Here is a 20,403-nt window from a genome sequence, read left to right on the forward strand (position 1 = left end):
CCTCCACCTAGCTTCTTCAACACCCAAGTCACAGTTTGAAATGCACTGTCTGGTTCATAGTCAAGGTTTCTTGGTTCCCTATTAGAAGACCGAAGATGCATTCTTTCAAATGTGTCTTGGTCGAACTCAAAATCCTGAAACGGCAAAATATCGAAGCGGCTTTTAAGTGAATTCTTTCCCTGGGAAAGAATTTGCTTGGCCGCTTTGTTACTTTGCTGTTTTCTGTATTGTAGTGCGATCTCGGAGTTGGTATATTTAATTAGGGGTGTGTGGGGGGTGAAGTCCCCCACTTAATGTAATGTTTAAAGTATGTTTTTGGACTAGGGAAAAAAATTGCTGTTCTGACAGTTCGAAATTGTAAGCTTACGCTTACATAGGGTCAATTTTAAGCGCTTGGTAATCTAATGTAAACCCGGTTTCTTCCCTATATGCTACATAGCCAGGCCTTGATTGTTGGCATTTTGCCAGAGAACACCTTGCATTTTGGCAGACAGCAACCCTATCCTTAGTGTGGGCACCCTGCCCCTCATCCTGTGGCACAGTCATGTAGCAAAAAAGAAATAGAGTGTTTTTTCTCATCTGTCCTCCAACTCTAAACTTGAGAATGAAAATCTAGAGTATACTGACGAGCTGCATTTTACTGTGGGCTACAGTACAAATCAACTTTTCAGTCCTCAGCATGAGCCTCCTTGACACTGACTCCCATAATAAATTGGTCCACCTGTTAGCCTCACTAGGACTTTTCCACTTCAGTCTGTACAAAGAGGTCTCCATGTCCTCTGGTTCTACACCCAAAAGAATTTAATTTGGAGAAATTAATGCCATGGTGGAACATTTGCTGACCATCTCTCCTCATCACAGAATATACTTTCGTATTTCTCAGCCTTCAGCTGTTCTTTTTGTTATCTAAGCTTTTGAGAATTTTTTCAGGAATATGTCCCTGGGACAGAACTCCCAGCCTCATCCCCAGAAAACCAGGCAGGGTTTGTTGGTTGAAGGCGGTATATAGGCATCTGTGCAAACAAAAAAAAGAAAAAATGAAAATGGACCAAGTAATGGTATCTCTGAATGCTTTAAAAGCATCCAAGATAGCCCCCCTAGCCTTAACACTCTCCTTTCTGTTGTAGAGTCATTAGTGAATTCAGGGGGAAAAAGTATATAACTTGGCCACCCTTGGTAATGGAGCCATCACTTGTTATACTGTCATGATCCAATACCAGAGATGTATTTTGTTAAAAATTAGAAGAGGTGGAAGAGCTGGAACATGAGATCTCAGAAGAAATTCCTATGCCCAGTGTTACGAAAACTGTTCCAAGCAAAGAAAGTGGACAAACACTTGAAAGATGAAGTTATGATGCCATGGGTGCCTCTGCAAGGATGGGTGCTAAACAACATGCATATAAAGAGGCAAGCCTGACTCAGAATCTAGCTTCTTTTGGTGGATTCCAGACTGAAGTTATTGAACACCATTTTGGATAGAGCTGTTTTTTGAACCTCCATCATAATAGATGTTCAGAAAGCTGAAGAACTGTGAAGCCTTCAAATAACCCTTAAATTTGTAAAATAGCTTTATCTTCCAGTACTAAGACACATAAACCGCAGCAGGTATGAGAGCAAATAGCTGTCCCCAGGGTGGAAATAGCAGACTGTATTTTCCTCTTTGTTATTTGATATAAATGAAAAATAAAAACTCTCTGCATTTAGAATTATAAGCAATAATAATAAACAATCCAAAATGTTAATTGTTTTATAAAAGTATGAAGAAGTAAACTCAAGTGGACGTAGTCACCGGAATACCTCAGTTTTTATTTATGCTAAGTGCTTTTACCAACTGGACTGGACTTCATCAGATCAACTTTTCAATGATCAGCATGGACTTCTTTGATACTGACTGCCATAGTACAGTGTTTAATCTGTGAGCTTCACTAGGTATCTTCCACTCCAATCTGTTATGGTTTAACAATTACCTGTCTGACAGGTCCCAAGCTATTCTACAATTTTACCAGTCTCTGTTAGCCCCTCCCCCACCTCCATCCACGGGTCTCTCTTTTTTAACATATTTATTAAATAGCAACCTAAAAACTGCTTCAGAACATGCTAGACAAATCCAGTATTGCAGCCCTAATTACATGTGCTTAAAAGCCCCTCCTTCTGAACAGCTGACAGAAGATTATTGCTTATATTGAAAACTAATTAGTAAAATCCAACCTCATTATAAACCCCCAAAACACTAAACTTGTAAATGTAAAACTAACTTTAGAATCACCTCTTCTAATAATGCAGATTTTGAAGTATTCTCTAATACTAAACCATTGGTGGTTATGATAAACAAAGACATGAAATTAAACCATCATATCCTACAAGTAATAAAGAAACCTCATCTGAAACTAGATCTTGTTTTTCACATCATTACATTGCCTCCATCTCATTAATTGACTTAAAATTACCCTGCGTCTTCTCTGTCTCTGATATGTTTTTGTACATGGACTTGTGTTTTACTACCCTGAAATGTACCCTGCCATGCCTATACTGGCATCCTTTAACCCTACTACACTAACAGAGCTCTCCACTCTAACGATAATCATCTCTTACTATTCAAAATGCTTTCAATAAAGTCAGTAAAGCATTTTACTGTAGCTCTGTCTCCAGATCCTGGAACTCAATTCTCCTCCCAATCAGACTCATCAAAATTCTGTATACCTTCAATGAAAAGTTAAAACTTTTCCTGCTGGACTCCTAACTGTATCTCTGATCTTCCCTAGGCTAAAACATTTCTACCTCTTCAGTAGTTTTCTTCCTCTATATCCTTGTGCTCTGTAACTAATTTTCTGACTATACCATCTTTATTTTTCATTCTTACGGCTTTGTAGCATATCTCACCAAGTTGCAGATCATTCCTATAAATCCGTGCAGTATCTCTGTGTACTGCTAAAACACTGTGAACTTTTTTCTGCCTTATGTCTTTCATTCACTTAACAATTGTGGATCTCTCCTTTTCATGCTCACATTATCTTTACTTCTAAAATTTCTAAATATGTCATAGGTTCATAGGAGTTTACTGGGCTAATGGCCCTAGGGCCTTTACAAGCCTAGCCGTGGAATAACCCGAGTTTCTTTATTGACCATAGTTAGATGCTCAATTCTGTGATCAGCACCTATTGTCCCTGTCCATAAGAGATGTAGGTGCCACCCATCCAGTTTTCAAGGTTCTGCTTGAATAGGGTAATTGAAGAGATCACATCGAGTGGGAGCTTATTCCAGAGGAGCGACAATCTCTGGGAGATATATCTGTCTCTCTCACATGTTCTGTTAATGTCACAGGTTAGGTTGAGATCCCTGTCACAAGTTATTCTTGTCCCGATTGATTTGCAGATGTGCAGCATTTCCATTAAGACAGTGTCTGAGACTGCTCTGTAGGCCAGGCATAGATCAGCTCTCAGCAGCCTGTATAATACAGAGTACAGTGACAAGGCTTTCAGTCTTTCCATGTATGTCATGTTTTGAAGGCCCTGGATTCTCTTGGTTAGAATCCTCTGCATTCTGTCTAGGTGCTGCAGATGTCTGGTGAGGTGCATACAGAAGGGAGCACTGTACTCAATTAGTGGTCTAATAAGGGTCAAGTACAGTGGAGCTATAACCTCCCTGGTCTTGGATGCGATGTCCTTATTTATGGGATGCACAATGTAGAATGCTTTTCGTACCACTACAAACACATGGTGATTGAAGTTTAGATTGCTGTGAACCTGTGTTCCCAAGTCTCGCACCACTGAGTTTGAGCTTAGAGGGGTGCGAGCTATATCATAATTTGCAGGGGCTGCTGCTTTGCTAAAGGGGATAATGAGGCATTTTTTTGCATTAAGTTTTAGTCCATGAGTTTGGCACCAGTCATTTGTCTGTGTCAGCCCATTCTGTAATATGCTAACATCATTGGGGGGAGTCTGTGATTGCACCCAGTTTACAGTCATCTGCAAACTTGGTAAGCCACGGGCCATCTACCTTCACCTGGGCTTCATAGACATAGATTCCAAACAGTAGAAGACCCAGCACAGATCCCTGTGGTACCCCACTGGTAACTGGTCTACTAGTGGAGGTGGACTCCCCAACTGTGACAGTGTGCGTTCTGTCATTGAGCCAGTCTGCTAACCATCTAGTAATGGATGGGTTAATCCCCAGGTGGGAGAGTTTCTCTATGATACCTGAATGAGGGATTATGTCAAAGGCCTTGGCTAAATCAAGATAGGCGGTATGTGCTGTTATGCCCTCATCCTGGGATTTGGCAGTTCTTGGAGAACGCTAGATTTAGTAAGCAAGATGTGCCCTGGTTAAACCTAACTGTGTTGTTTTAAGGGTTTTAAGGTCACCTATGTCCTTGTGGATAAGGTCCATGATGAATCTTTCCATGGTCTTGCAGATAAGGCTGGTTAGGCTTATGGGTCGATAGTTCCCAGGATCAGTTGATGGACCCCCTTTGTGTAAGGGGATTACTGTTGCTGTTCTCCACTCTGCTGGGACAAAGCCAGTTGAGTCTCAGGCTGTGGTTAAAGTGAGTGCTGAGTGGTTCTGCTAGATCTTGTTTTAGATTGTTTAATAATCAGCCTGGGATGTTATATGGTCCCATAGAGGCCGTGTTTTTGGCCAAAGAGAGTGCTTGTATGACCTGTTCTTTGAAGATACTCTATAAAGGACTGGTGTTAAGAATGCTTTGGGGTATGTCTGGTGGGGACAGGGAGGTGAAGTTTTTGCCAAATCTGTCAGCTAACAGGTTGGCAATTTCATTGGGTTCAGTGTGAGTTGTACCATGAACTATTAGTTTGGCATACAGCTGGGCATTCCCTTTTAGGTTTCGGACATAGCTAAAGAATCCTTTAGCTAGGGATGCTAATTCAGACTTGTAGCTAGCCTTAGAGGACTTAAGATATCAGATTTACTTGTTCAAGCTGTGGAGGATATTCTTCCTTTTTTGAGCAGGTTCCCTTCTGTTCTTGGATATCAGTTTCTTTCTTTTGTTGTATAGCTTGCTTATACTTACAGTCCACCAGTGTAGCTTGTTTTTTTTGGAAAACCTGTTTTTGTTCCTGTTAGGTACAGCCGAGTCAGTGCATTTGTTTAAGTGGCATTATAGGGCATTTGTGTATTCCTGTGCATAGGAGTCATTGTTGGCTAAGTTGGCAACGGCTTTGAAACTTTTTATACTATTGCTTAGTAGGCAATAGTTTGCTCTGAAGAAATGTTTCAATTTTTTTACTCCTGTGGGGGTGTCAGATTTGATCTTTACTTCAAACGAGACAGATTTATGGTCTGACCTTACTAGGGAGGCCAACACACAGGGGGTAGTGTAGTGAACCCCCCATGTTGGTGAGCACTATTTCCAGACTGAGAGTCCCTTTTCCAGGGCATTTGAATTAATAAAGTCCAGGGACAACTTAGCAATCATGTTTGTGTTTATGTAAGTCACCCAATTGATGGAAGGATAGTCAAAATCTCCCTTGACTAAAGGTGTTTGGCTGTATAGTGAGTGACTCTAGAAAGTCCAGGTAGGTGGTGTGCTTAACCTTGTTCTTGGTGGGGGTGTGGAGGGGTATTTTACCTATAGTTAATTGGACCTGGAGTAGCTCAAGAGAGTTGTACTGTTTCACCAGTCTCGGGGTGTATTTGGATTTAATGAAGCTTGATACACCTCCATCTCTAGTTCTTTTACGCTCGGTTTGGGGCTGAATGTGTGAAAGGCATTGTAGCCTTGTACTGCCGGGTGCTCTCAGCAGCCTTGAGCCACATTTCAGTGACTGCACAAACTTCACTATCTTCCAAGGTAAGAAGTGCTTTCAAGGAGTGCAGTTTAATGCTTAAGTTCCTAGCATTTAAGCAGCATGGCCCTGAGTTTGTCTTCAGTGGATTTCTTTACTTTTCTAATCACTGTCCAAGCAACAAAACTTCAAAAGGCACTATGGGGAAGGCAAGCATCTTTGCAAGTATTTGAAAGCCTTGAGGAGACAGGTGAAGGCTATCACTGGCAAAGCAGTGTGGACTGTCGACCATGTGTTTCCAGACAGATACTGGATCCCCCCTGGAGTGACACCAGAAGCTAAGCCAATTATTGAAGTCAAACATTTTTTTGTCTGTATTGTGGCATCATACTAGATAAAGGTAGAATGCTGCTTAGGGCTAGGGATATACCTGCCTGGGACATGCAATCTAAGCATTCGGTCACATCTGTCTTCATATAGTCCAAAGAGGTACATCTCAAGTCATTCACACTAACATGTACTGTGACAGAGTCATAATGGTACTTGTTGCTGAACAGCTTGAGTACGTGCCTGATTTGACAGATCCTGGCACCTGATCGTGACCTTCTTCTTGTTCATCTTGGTCAGGACATCTGTGTGTCTCACTGTTGAGTCGGCTATGACCAGAACATTAGGTTTTAAGCTGTTTTACCTTAGGAACTTAATTATTGAAACACTGATATGTGTGTTATGTGAAGTGGTGGATTCTGTTAGTCTACCAGTATGTGTATGTTGTTTGTGCTTAGGAGGTCTCTGGTCTTTTGGCAGGTTGTTGGTGAGCACCTCCACATATGCGGGTTTATGTGTCTTGACCTTATCTTGTGTGAGAGGGGAGTTGTGTCTGATGACAACCTGTTATATGTCTTGTAAATTATCTGAGAGGGCTGATTTTAATTTCATGGTATAGTCACATCTCTCACATACTGTGTTTGTTTGCCTTAGGAGTAAGTGGTTGTCAGTATACATGAGGCAATTAATACATTGCCTCAGGATGTCCATGTCAGTCAGGGTGGCTGGAAAAATGGTGGGAAACTGTCCGTTCATTATGGCAGGTATATATTGTAGTAACTAGTAGGAATGGGCTAGGTGGACCGGGGTTTGCTTGTGATACTAACAAAGGCAGCTATTCCATGGAGGGCTAAGGGTGGAACACTGTTTCAGTGCCTCAGAATGCACAACAGAGTTGCTTGCTAGGTAGCAATACACAGCTGCATTGTGCACAGAGAGGAAGGAAGGTTCTCTAGCAGATATCAAGGGAAAACTTTGTATGTGAAGTTGTTAAATCTCGCCGTATATTCTCACTGATGGGTTCGGAGCCGATCTTCGGCTCCGACACAGCCGATAGCAAAGCTCGAGGTTTGCCAGTACCTCAAGACCAAGCCCCTTATCCCACAATGCACTGTTGGAATTACCTCAGATCTAGTTTGCCACGGCAAGAGAGATCTCTGTGATCCAGCTAGCTTGGACCATTTGTGGGAAAAATAACAGAAAGTTTATAAAAAAAAACTTTACTTTTTGTTACTAAAATAGTTGTGTGTTAATATCAGGTTGTTTATTAATATAATCTATAGTTTATGTAGTTTTAAACACTTTAAATAGTTAGTGCCCTGTTGGCTTCTTGGTTTGTGTGGGCCTTTAGCCCTATTTACTCTTATTAGTCTTTCTAATAGTCAGGGTTCTTCTCTGTGGGCCTCTCAGCCATATATTTGTAATCTGTAATTATATTGTTATAGTTAGTGCCCAGTTTGGGCTTAGTATTTTTGTGGACTTTTACAAGTGAGTAAGGACTTTTCTGTCTTACTCTTTTCAGTTTACTGTTTGTTACTAACTATGTCGGATGAAAAGGAGAAATCCCATCTTAAATCGGGATTCAAAAAATGCCCAGATTGTGGGCAGAAAATGTCCGTCACTGACGGACACATTCAATGTGCCTACTTTCTGGGGGCTAAACACCAGCAGCATTTGCCATTCCTTTTCTTCAAGAGTCCTCTTGGAGAGAAGGAGGAAGCTAATAGACAGGGGATTGCTACAGCAATCCTTTTCTGAGGTTTTGAGTAGCCATGAGGGTACTAGTTCATCCTCCAAATCCAGATCTTCAGACAAAGTAACAAAAAAGGCAAAACTTTCAGAAGGAGGGTCATCGGTTCCACAGACCTCGGAACCGAGTGTACCTTTGATTCGGAGCCAGCTCTCAGTTTTGGAGCCAGTCTCTGAAGTTCCTTCTTCCCCTCTGCTCCAGTCAGCACCTTCGATGCATTCAGCTAAGTCCTCAGTCAGCCTTTCAGATTTGGATATGGATCGGCTAGTGCAGAAGCTTTTACAGGCACCAGGACTTGCCAAATTGTTGTCGGCCCCGACCAGCTCGTCGGTGCCGAAGACCATGGAACCGGATTTGTCTACTCCTCCTCCGAGCCGTACTGGACTCTCGGAGCCGAAGGAAACTGAACCAATGGTTGTCGAACCCTTGGAGCTGATACCCACACCGGTGTTATCAGCTCCATCTACTCGGATGTCCTCAGCACTGACCAAGGACTCTAGGAGCAGACGCTCTCCTGTTGGGTCCGGGGAGGATAGTCTAACCGATTTGTCGGTGCCGACTCTTCCTCTCGGGGCTTCAGCTCAGATAAGCTCGACTCCTACCTCGGGCACGGAGCCCAGGGTTTCGGTGCGGGAGGATCGGACGGTACCCTTGGGTCCGTCCACTCCTTCTCGTCAGAGCCAAGGTGCCTTCGATGCTATGAGGAGAGTTTTGTCTCCAAAGACAACGTCAGCATCAGTTCAGCCTTCCTCTCCCCTCAAGCTTCTGTATCTGCTTCATCTACCAGTCCCTCTAAGCGTAGAGACCCCGAACCTCAAGTACCCCCCACAGGGTGTCCCCTACTCTTCTGAGACCTCCCCATATCCCCCCACTGAGGAGGTGCTGAGGAAAAGACTGTACAAGAGGAGGCACTTAGACTCCCCAGAGGAGTCTTTGACATCTGACACGGACTTAGATGAGTCAGAAGGGTCCCCTCGACCCCCCTCTGAGGATATCTCCTTTGCAGAGATACTAGAAATCCTTAGTCAGAGGGGCGATTGGTAGTCCAAGACCCCTACTGAGGATGAGTCCGTGCTCTTTTGGGTCTCAACCTTCCACTTCTTGGGTGTCTCCGCCTTACGACGAGCTCACGGAACTGATTTCTCATAAGGCGTGGGAGTCACTGGAGGCCATGGAACCTGTTCCTTGTAAGCCCAATAAATTCATGTCTGCCCCAGTGGACAAGCTATTTTTGACAAAGGGAGTGCCTGCTGATGCCATGGTGGTAGCTGCAGCCACCAAAAGGAAGTATCTGAGACATCCACCTCTATCCATCCCCCTAACAGAGATTCTAAGGTCATGGATAGATATGGGAAGTGCATGTTTAGTTCAGCGACTTTTTCTCTGCGATCACTGAACTACTTAACCCACTTTACGAGACTACAGAGAGATCTCCTGAAAGAACTAGGAGATACTCTCCAGGGTACGGTAGCTGCAGGGGTGGCCAACAAAGTCAACACCCAGCTCGCTACCCTAAACTCAGTGGTAAACTCATCCATGCATCTCATATCCTATGCAGCTGATGGTTCGAGTAGAGCCGCTAGTTCAGGCATTGCTCTTCGAAGACAAGCCTGGATGCTTCTCTGTTCCTTTGCGGAACCCTTTAAGTCTTCCTTCATTAATACCCCATTTGATGGCTCATCACTGTTTGGGCCCAAAGTAAAGGAAACTTTAACCAGGTGTGAGCAGGAAGACAAGACCTTATCTGCCATTGGAGTCTGTTTTTTGACCCCTACACGGCGCTACCCCAAGGGCCCTAGGGGAGGAAAAATGTGGTTCCGAAAAGCACAGGGAGCCTTTCAGGACACATGTGGAGAAACCCCCTCTAGAGGCAGAGGAGGGGGTTATAATGGAAGACGTCACCCCCGCGGCAGAGGGGGTCCGCAGCAACAGGGTGACAGGGGTCAGTTCTCCGGTCAAACCTACCAGCGCCCCTGAAAGGGGGCTCGACTGTTCAGCTCTGGAGGCAGTCGGGGGTCACTTGTCTTTGTACCCAGAAGCCTGGCTAAACATAACATCAGATACTTGGGTACAAAGCATCATTTCCAGAGGAGATTTCATACCGTTCTCTTCCCCTCCCATTCCTGTAAAGAGAATCCCAGATGTTCCACCCAGTCTCGGGGAACAAGCCATCATAGAGGTCCACAGATTGCTAGAAAAGAGTCATCCAACCAGTCCCAGCAGACCAAGTTGGATTCGGAACTTACTCAAGATTCTTTTTGGTACCAAAGAAAACAGGGGACTGGAGACCTATCTTGGACCTCAGCAGACTCGACCAGTTCTTAAAGAAAGAGAAATTCCAAATGGTCACGCTTCAGTCCATTCTTCCCTTCCTAGAGAAAGGTGATTGGATGTGCTCCATAGATCTCAAGGACGCGTACTATCACATAAAGATGAACAGACGCTCCAGAGATCATCTGTGCTTCCAGCTGGGTGCCAATCATTACCAGTTTCGAGCCCTGCCCTTTGGTCTCACTACAGCCCCCAGAGTGTTCACCAAATGCATGGCAGTGGTCACTGCTCACCTGAGACATCTCGTATTCCAGGTGTTTCCATACCTAGACGATTGGCTCCTCACTGCTGCCACCAGGCATCAATTGACTTAGGCAACACAATACACTCTGACACTCTGCCATCAATTAGGCATTACAGTCAACTTCGAAAAGTCTCTCTTCTCCACCAAAACGTCAGCTCACTGGTGTCAAAGAACAAAACTACAGCAGCAGAGGTATTGAGGGTGCTAGGTTTGATGGTGGCAGCAATCCTGGCTATACCACTCACAAGGATGCATATGCAAATTCTTCAATGGCTCCCCTTCGCTCAGTTGTCTTACCAGGAACTACTGATGCACCACATGATTCTCATCACAGATTCTTGCAGGAGAGACCTTGGGTGGTGGTTGACGTCTCTTCATGTCACAATCGGAAGACCCTTTGTTCTTCCCTCCCCAGTAGCCACTGTGACCACGGACGCTTCCCTGATGGGGGGGGGGGGTATTTTCAGGGAAAGACTGCCCAAGGCACATCTGCACATCAATGTTCTAGAGTTGAGAGTGGTGCTTCTGGCATTGCAGTACTTTCAGGACTCTCTCCCCCTAGGAACTGTTGCAATTCAGACAGACAACATGTCAGTAGTCTGGTACTTGAACAAGCAAGGCGGAGCCAAGTCTTACCCCCTTTGTCGAGAAACCCTCAGGGTCTGGCAATGGGCTGTGTTGTCCCAGCATTTTCTGTTAGCAACGCACATCCCGGGGAAATCCAGTGTGATAGCGGATAAGCTAAGTAGGGCAATATTGCTCCCTCACAAGTGGAACATGTTGCGGAGTTGATTTTCCACAAATGGGGCCAGCCTTGCTGCGACCTTTTTGCCAGCCAAATCAGTTCAAAATGCAGAAGATACTTTGCCCTAATACCACCTCCCGGTCATCCCCCAAGAGATCCACTTTTACACGATTGGCCCCCGGGTCTCCTTTATGCATTTCTACCCTTCCCATTAATACCCAGATTTTTACAGAAAGCAAAATCGCTGGGAAGGACTGTTCTACTCCTAGCCCCCTACTGGCCTCGACAGATTTGGTTTCCGTTTCTCCACTATCATCTGTTGGAAGATCCATGGATCCTGGACCCATTTCCGGACCTTCTGATGCACCTGTCAGGGGACCTTCATCCTTCACTGCAGTCCCTGAAACTTACTGCTTGGCTAATCCACTTCCCCTAATTGCCAGGCTTCATTCAATTTCAGAAGATACAAGACAAATTCTCTTGTCTTGTCACAAGCCATCTACCAGGAAATTATATGGCAGTAAATGGAAAAGGTTCTCAATTTGGGCCAACACGCAGAACATTGACCCTTTCCGAGCTCCGCTATCTTCTATTTTAGAATTTTTGACCAAAAGTTTTAAGGAAGGGGCAACAGCTGCTACAGTTTGAGTTCAGTTAGCTGCCATCTCAAATTTTCACCTTGGGTTTGGTGGCTCAAATGTTATGGGCCATAAATTATCTAAGACTTTTCTTAAAGGTGTTCTTCATATGAGACCTCCGATCAAAATTCCCTATTCTCCCTGGAATTTAAACCTTATGCTGTCTCAGATTATTCGTCCTCCTTTTGAACCAGCGTCTTTTTGTGATCTCACATTTTTATCCTGGAAAACAATATTTTTTGTGGTCATTACTTCTGCCTGCAGAGTGTCAGAACTTCAAGCATTATCTATCAGACCACCCTACATGATTTTCTATGCTAATAGAGTATCTCTCAGAACAAACCCCTCATTTTTACCTAAAGTCTGTTCTGAGTCAAATATCAGTCGGGTCATTGAACTGCCAGTCTTTTTTCCCAACCACTCTAGCAAATTGGAATACATGCTGCACAAACTTGATGTTCACAGACAGCTCAGATTTTATCTTGACAGAACCAAGGATATTAGAAAATCAGACCAACTTTTTGTATCCTTCTCAGAAGCAAGAAAAGGCAATCCAGTGGCTAAAACCACCTTATCTAAATGGTTATCCGATTGTATATCCTTTGTTTATGAAAATGCGAGCATGCCATTAACACACAAACCTAAGGCTCATTCTACCAGACCCGTCTTGCAGCCACTTGGTCTAAGCTTCATACCTTTATCACGCATTAAAAAGTAGATAAGGCTTCAAGGGACTTTGGTTCTACGGTACTGAAGAACATACTCTCATGAGCCACCCAGGGTTGAGGGTGCTAGGGACGCTACCCATCAGTGAATAAAAAGTGAGATTTAACAATTTCACATAAAGAAGTTATGTACTTACCATAACGTTCCATGTGAGTTGTTTATCTCGCCTTTATTCTCACATCCCTCCCTCCTTCCTCCTCCTGGCTGACTGTTGACTTAAGAGGCTAGTACCATCCTGGTTATTCAATATTTCTTCTTCCCCTTTGGGAAGTGTTATTGATAGAAATACATAAAAGGGTATGTATATGTTTGTGTATATATATACATATATATATATATATATATATATATATATATATATGTATTTATATACTGTTACTCACAGCAAACAAGATCTTAGTTAATTCCAGCAGTGCATTGTGGGATAAGAGGCTTGATCTCGAGCTACTGGCAAACCTTGAGCTTTGCTGTCGGCCGTGTCGGAGCCGAGGATCTTAGTTAATTCCAGCAGTGCATTGTGGGATAAGAGGCTTGGTCTCGAGCTACTGGCAAACCTTGAGCTTTGCTGTCGGCCGTGTCGGAGCCGAGGATCGGCTCCGAACCCATCAGTGAGAATAAAGGCGAGATAAACAACTCACATGTAACATTACGGTAAGTACATAACTTCTTTTTCTAAACATTTGCGTCAGTACAAGGCAGCGCTGTGTGCAGCTACGCACAAATGTGGGGCTGAAACACAAGCAAAGTTGAACAGTTTTAACACAAATTAACCAATAGGAAAGCCCAAAACTGAGCCTTTTTCCAGCAGTTCCCAATTTAGATGGGTCCTGGGCTACACATTTCTGCCACAAGGGTGCAGGAGGGCCTTCTTGATGTAGGATGGCTGGTGTTACTGCTCAAGTAATACCAAACATCTTAGATTCAGCAAATCTGAATCTAGCCTGTGCTATGAAATACAGAAGTACTAGAAATAAGTACAGAAAAAAAACTCAGCAGTAAAAACAGCAAAGATAAAGCAGCAATTAAGCAAAATACAGTTCAGAGAAGTGCAATGCAAGCTTAAAATATACTTTTTTTTGTTGAATATAGTGGATGCCTTGGATTTCATTCAGATTCACTCCATATCTCTGGCTAACATACAAGAGAAGTTAAACAGTTTTAACCTGTGTTCAAGATTCCAACAGGGTTTCTAGTAGTAAGGATCAGGGAGTTTCTCTTCTCTACTATTCCCTGTAAGAGGTATAGTTTCAGGAAGCTGTGTATTGTAATAGTATACAATTGTCTAATTTTCTTTATCTATAGTCCTAATTTGTCTACTGTATTGTTGTTTAACTGTTAATTTTTATGACTGTATTTTTCCTGGTTTTGCCAATTCTACTTTGAAATGATTCTGTGCTTTCAGGATGATGATGTGTATGTACTGGGTTGAATGGAGCTTTTTTCTCCGAGTGTCCACTGAAAAAGGGCTTCTATGCCCAGTTGGCAAATGGAAATAAATAAGTACACAAGTAAATAAAATAGTGTCAGATATGCTGAGAGAACCCATCCTGAATGGAGTGGTCATTTCATTCTGTTAGTCATGGCCATACATGCACAGGCTACCACAGCACCTGAAAACCCAAGAACATGATTTTGCTGATCTCAAGCTGGTGATAATAGCCCTGATCATCTTGTGGGTGGAAGCAGGCACATGCATATGGAAGTTGCAGGATGCCCTACAGTGACATGAGCACTTATGCCACCAGATGTAGGGTTAGGGCCTTATTTGCCTCCATTGCCAGGATACTGACAGAGCACAAACTGTCTTTATGGATGTCTGGATGATGGACCCTCTGGTTCTGTGTTGTCTGTGTGCTGGGGATAGCTATTAAAGGGAATGCGTGGACTTCGCTGTTACGGACAGGTTCAGTGATCAGTATGCATAGATGCAAACACCATACAGAAAAGAAAAGAAACTAATTACCTTCTTTTTGTAGATGGAAACTGCCAGTATTAAGCAATACCAGAGTTATATCATTTGGGGTAGTATGTGGCAGTTCCTAGGCACATTTGCTAGTGTGGTGACTTTTCTACTCTAAAAAAGAAAAGGATTTAACTTCACTCCATTTTGCAGAAGGATGGAGGGTGACTTTGACCAAGGTGATCTGGGTTTGATTAGTGGCCCTGACACTGCAGGAGCTAGGCAGGGTGAGGGAGGACTGATGGGGTATGGCCCAGGGATAGGGATGAAAAGGATGGCACCCACTAGGAGGCACACATGACAGTGTGTGTGTGTTTGTGTGTGTGTGTTTGTGTGTGTGTGTGGGTGCGTGTGTAAGGGGCAGGGCCACTTGAAGGAAACACTCCTTGTGGAAGTGAGAAGATGATCTTTGCAGAAAGCCTATTACCTCACTAGATGTGTGCCTGGATAGGGAAGGGGGGAAAACTGAAAACCTTTCAGTCACCCCTGATGGCTGCCTGGTTGACGACTCCTGTCAGCTGGCTCTTGCCTGATGATGGGAATGAATGGACTGATTTACTGAGAGGGGCTGATGGTCGACAGCTGGAGGGGGCAAACGTTTCCCCTCTGCACAAAAAATAAAAGATTGCATCTGTTACCTTTCAATTTACAGACAGGATTGTGGTGGGCCTGGGGAGGGATTAACCCAGCACCTGACAGAGGATGTCTTTACTGGTGCAGAAATCCGGTGAGAAGATGCATGGTCACCTATATGACGTTCCATAATTCATAATGTTCTACAGCACTAATGCCATATGTGACCATGTACTGTTATGGGGAGTACCCTCGGCAATTGTACTTTACTAGTGGATCTGGGGATTCCATATGCAAGTGAAATTTCCAAATGAATGATTTTCATTTTTTTGTGTTAAGTTTTGTGTTGTGGGTGATGCATAGTTCAAAGAGGGGTTAAGAACTGGAGACTGTTGGGACACAAGTGCTGTCTGGGATATAGCATGGATCAAAGGGGGCTTGTGTTTGAGTGTGTGTTTTGAAAAGTTTATGGAGCTGTATGAAGAAGGATACAAAGGATATCCCCACTGTAAAGGGCATTGATATGATGAGTACTTGTGTGTAGCTTCTATAATGGTTTTATTCTTGTTTTTGTTTGTACATATATCAGGTACAGAGCCCCCGAAGTTCTGCTGAGGTCCACCAGTTACAGTTCACCTATCGATCTCTGGGCTGTTGGTTGTATCATGGCAGAAATCTACACACTGAGGCCTCTTTTTCCTGGCTCTAGTGAAGTAGACACCATATTTAAAATATGCCAAGTACTAGGAACACCAAAAAAGGTACAAGCTAAAATTTCATACCTGCCAAAATACAGCACAGACTTCTGAAGTGTGTGTGTGGTGTGTGTGGTGTGTGTGGTGTGTGGTGGTGTGTGGTGGTGTGTGGTGGTGTGTGGTGGTGTGTGGTGGTGTGTGGTGGTGTGTGTGTGGTGTGTGTGTGTGTGGTGTGTGTGTGTGTGGTGTGTGTGTGTGGTGTGTGTGTGTGTGTGGTGTGTGTGTGTGTGTGTGTGTGTGTGTGTGTGTGTGTGTGGTGTGTGTGTGTGTGTGTGTGTGTGTGTGTGGTGTGTGTGTGGTGTGTGTGTGGTGTGTGTGTGGTGTGTGTGTGTGGGGGTGTGTGTGTGTGTAGTTAGTTAACAAGCTAATTTAGAGATTATTATTTCTTGCTTTCTTGTGCCATTTAAAAACAGTTTTGATGCAAAGTTTATTCTTCTTTTTTGTTTTCTTTTGTCACTCATGATTTTACTGCTTTTTCTTCTCCAAGAATGATTGGATAGAAGGTTACAGTCTTGCAGCTTCCATGAATTTTCGTTGGCCCCAGTGTGTTCCCAGCAACTTAAAGACATTGATTCCCAATGCAAGTAATGAAGCCATTCAAGTAATGAGGGATCTGCTGCAGTGGGATCCTAGAAAACGCCCATCTGCTAGTCAGGTAAGTTGTTTTTTGTTGCTGTAAATCTCCTTCAAGCCATAGTAGTACAGCCTAAGATTATCATGCCTTAGTCTACATTATTCAGTAAAAGTAACTCAATGCTTAAATCTCACAGCTGTCAACTCAATCTCTGATGGCTTTTGAAGTTTACAGCACACAGACTTGTTTAGCAGCCGTAAAGCAGTTGGACTCCTCAGTGCATTTGTAGCAGTGTCCCACAAGTGAGCTGTCCTGCTACTGTCGGCCACACAAAACAGTTGTCTATAAGACAAAAGATCCCTGTCTTACATTTTTAGCCAGTTCTGATGATGTGAAGCAAACAATACCCTTGTACTTTTGTTATCCACAGTAGTTTATCACTTGTTTTTGTGTTTATATTCTTTAAGACATACTATTTTTGGTTGCAGTTACCGTCTCATCACTCTGTTTCACACATGCATCCTTTCCCCTTTAACAGAGCCCTTTAATTGTGGGCATTTTTATACCAACCAAGAGTACCTCAGTACTGTCGTCTTACATTTTTGTGGTACTAGCATATCCTAAATCATCACCCATGAAGCATGGTACACTTTTTCCAACTTGTTGGAGAAAGGCAGGGAATTTGCTGGTACCATTCTCAGTTTTTCTTGCCATGTAATCCAAGGATCAGTACTGCTTTACATTACTTTCAGTCCATCAGTCGACTTGAATTACCAGAGTTCCAGACACCTCAGTAAAGTACATTGTTAGGGACCTTTTTCTTTAATAATGTTCAGGAAAATAAATAATTTGCTTTCTTGTACCCCAGGTTATAACATACTAAGGTTAGACAGTACCACTAGTAAGGGAGGAGGGGTAGCTCTAGTATACAATATTACTCTAGATGTGACCTCTGATTCCAAACAACCACCCTGTGTTGATAATGCTGAAATTCTCATTACCAAGCTTCAAATTAATAAAAACAAAAGTTTTAACATAGCTTGTGTCTACATTCCCCCAGGTAATAATGCAAACACCCTAGAAGATATCCTCTCTTGGCTGTCTAGTAACTACCCTCAAGAAACCATTGATGATCTTCGTGTTTCACTGTTGCAGTTATCACACTTGGGTTATCTGCCTGCAGGTAGCCCTCAGTCGGCCTGAATACCAGAGTCTTGGGACTTCTGTGTCGGATGCTGTCACCTCTTCCATGACGTCCGGTCATCAGGGGTATAAAATAGGCATCCAATGCTATTGCATCAGTCTTTCTTGCCAAGAAGGAGCCCGAAGCAGAAGCAGTTTGCAAGTGCCGGTCGGCCACTACCTGAAATTTTCATTTTTCGAGTTTCAAACCTGAAGTCTTCTAAAGCTTAGTACCCCGTTGGGGATCCTTTTTTCTTGCTCTAATCGATGTCAGAAAAAGTTAACAATTGTCTTGCCTGTGGAAAGCAAATACCTCACAGAGATTTTCATTCTTACTGCATCACCTGTTTAGGCCCAGACCACGACGTCCCTCACTGTCGGTTTTGTCCCATGTTTAACAGCTGAACCATTCGTCATTGGGCTATCTTTGTCGCTAAATTCTTTTGCTGTCGTTCTCCGTATTCCGAAATTGCTTCGATAAGTCATCCAACTACCAATCTTCCGAAAAACGTTAAGATAAAGACAGAGACGGACCGCATAGGTCCAAAAGTGCCGACAATGCTTCAGTTAAGCTAGTTGCCAGTTCACCGGTACTCAGTGAGGCGCATTTGCAGCCCCTGATGCCGGCTTCTACAGATTTACAGGCCTCTGCTGAGACCCATTTGGAGTCTGGTGTGCAGCGAGATGCTTGTTTGACTGTGGAACCCGCAGATGTCTCTACCTTGGATGGGTCTGGAGCCACTGTGCAGGCAGTGGATTCTGAGGGTGTATTCCGACCTACCGATGTTCGAATTAAACCGACAGCTTCATTTTTAGCTAAAACTACCGAGTTTCTCAGGCCCAGAGTACACACTACGCCTAGAAAACCAACGACCAAAGCGCATTCTCAAGCTCCCATGCCACAAAAACAAATGCTTAGAATGGCTAAAGACCTTATTACCCTAATTAGGTGAAGCCAGCCTTCCCCTGCTAAGAGACAAAGAATTGAGTTTCATTCTGATTCTGCAGACCAGGAGTCTGATGACTCTACTGTATACTGTCTTTCGGCTTTTCCCGGTTAGGGGTCACCACAGCGGAACTCCGGTCCGCTAATGATTGGCAGTAGATTTTTACGTGCTGGCTTGCCAGGCCTAATGCACAACCTTCAATGAAGGAACGCCCATTCATGCATGTCGACACACAGAAGACGGTCTAACTGAGAATTGAATGTGCAACGTCTAACTGTGAGGCGACAATGCTAATGCAGCACCACCACCGCACTCTGACCCTTCTAATTACCAGGACATACCTTATCAACCTGTGAGGATTCAGATGCAGAGGAATCCATTCCCTCTGCCTCCCCTCCTGAGAATTTTTCTTTTGGTGAAACCGTGCACACATTGAGAGAGCATTTCTGCTGGGAATGCCAGGACTACCCTCGGTCCAAAAAGAGACTCCGAGAATCCTTAGAGTTTGCCTCAGCACAGGCCTCTAGCTATACCCCCTGTCCTGGATGTTGTAGATGATGTCTTCATGGAATCCAGTCTTACTCCAGACACTTTACCACTGGCCCCTAGAAAACCTGACAGGTACTACAGAGTACCTGATTCTCACAAATAGCTCTTTAAGAATCCTACTGCGGATCCAGAGACCATTTCCCAGGGACTTAAAGTTTTTAAGGCTACTACAGCCAAAAACCCTACCCCTCCAGATGGATTCCTGAGCTTTAGACAGATGGGGTAAGAAAGTATATACCTCTGCAACCCGTGCCATCAGGGCATTGAATTGCCAGTTTCACATGTTGAAGTACCAGCAACATATTATGGAACTAATTAAACAAAAAATGGTGTTTCTTCTTGATTGTGCATAATATAAAGATTTACAAGAGTTAATACATTCTGCAAACCAAGTTAATAAGCATACTTTGCAGTGTGGCTTTGATGCCCTAGAAGCATCTTGCAGGGCTGCAGTCACTGGGTCTGTACTGAGAAGGCATGCTTGGCTGAAGGAACAAACCTTACCAGATCATGTCAAATCAAAATTACTAGACACTCCTTTAAATAAGGACTGTTTGTTTGGCGCGAAAGCAGAAGAGGTTCTTAAAAAATTGGAAGAAAAAGCTAAATCTATGCAAATTGTTAATGAATTCTTACAAGTGCAGCCACCTAGATTCAGTAGGCATTGGCCTTCTAAAAATTGGTCCTTTCCAGCCCCTTCCAGGCCTTCTTAGTCCAAACCCATGGGAAACAGACCACCCAGACTACAGTCTCAGGGTATGCAGAGATCTAAACAGTGGAGTGTCCCCACCTCACAAACAGGGAGTGGTAAGCCACCCCCTTATGGAAAAAGTTCACAATGACTTTTCAGTTATCCTTCCCAGCCCTGCTCAACTACTTGCACCCCTAGGAGGAAAACTTGCCCTTCATGCAAAAAAATGGATATCCATTACTTAGGACCGATGGGTCCTAAACATTGTATCCCAGGGGCACAGATTCTACTTCCATTCACTGCCAACCCAAAGCGGGTTTCTAGACCTTCCTCCAAACCAGTGGGCAGAGGCTCCAAAACAAGTACTTTCCCTGCTCAATGTCAGGACTAATCAACCGGTTCCAGTAGAACAAAGAGGACAGGGTTTCTACTCCAGACTGTTCCTGGTGTCCAGAAAAGAGGGCTCTTGGCACCCAATCCTGGATCTATCAATTCTCAACACCTTTCTAGTGGTCTCAAAATTCAAAATGCTTACCCTGCAACAGCTTCTCCCTATGCTAGCCAAGGATGCCTGGTTAGTCACCCTAGGCTTAAAAGAAGCTTATCTGCACATCCCCATAAGGAAATCTTGCAGGAAATATCTACACTTCAGGGCAGGCTCTATGCA

At 43.7% G+C, this 20,403-nt stretch overlaps 1 protein-coding gene across 1 annotated transcript in view; it reads left to right on the forward strand.

The window, feature by feature from the left end:
- CILK1 (ciliogenesis associated kinase 1) overlaps nucleotides 1-20,403 on the forward strand; it is a 1,332,417-nt gene that overhangs the window by 798,986 nt on the left and 513,028 nt on the right. The window contains exons 8-9 of the mRNA XM_044064111.1: nucleotides 15,628-15,799; nucleotides 16,281-16,448. Of these exons, the coding sequence (XP_043920046.1) occupies nucleotides 15,628-15,799; nucleotides 16,281-16,448 (340 nt within the window). The remainder of the gene's footprint in view (nucleotides 1-15,627; nucleotides 15,800-16,280; nucleotides 16,449-20,403) is intronic.

This window comes from Protopterus annectens, chromosome 2.part2 (genome assembly GCF_019279795.1).
Source record: "Protopterus annectens isolate FY-2018-M chromosome 2.part2, PAN1.0, whole genome shotgun sequence".
NCBI lineage: Eukaryota > Metazoa > Chordata > Ceratodontiformes > Protopteridae > Protopterus > Protopterus annectens.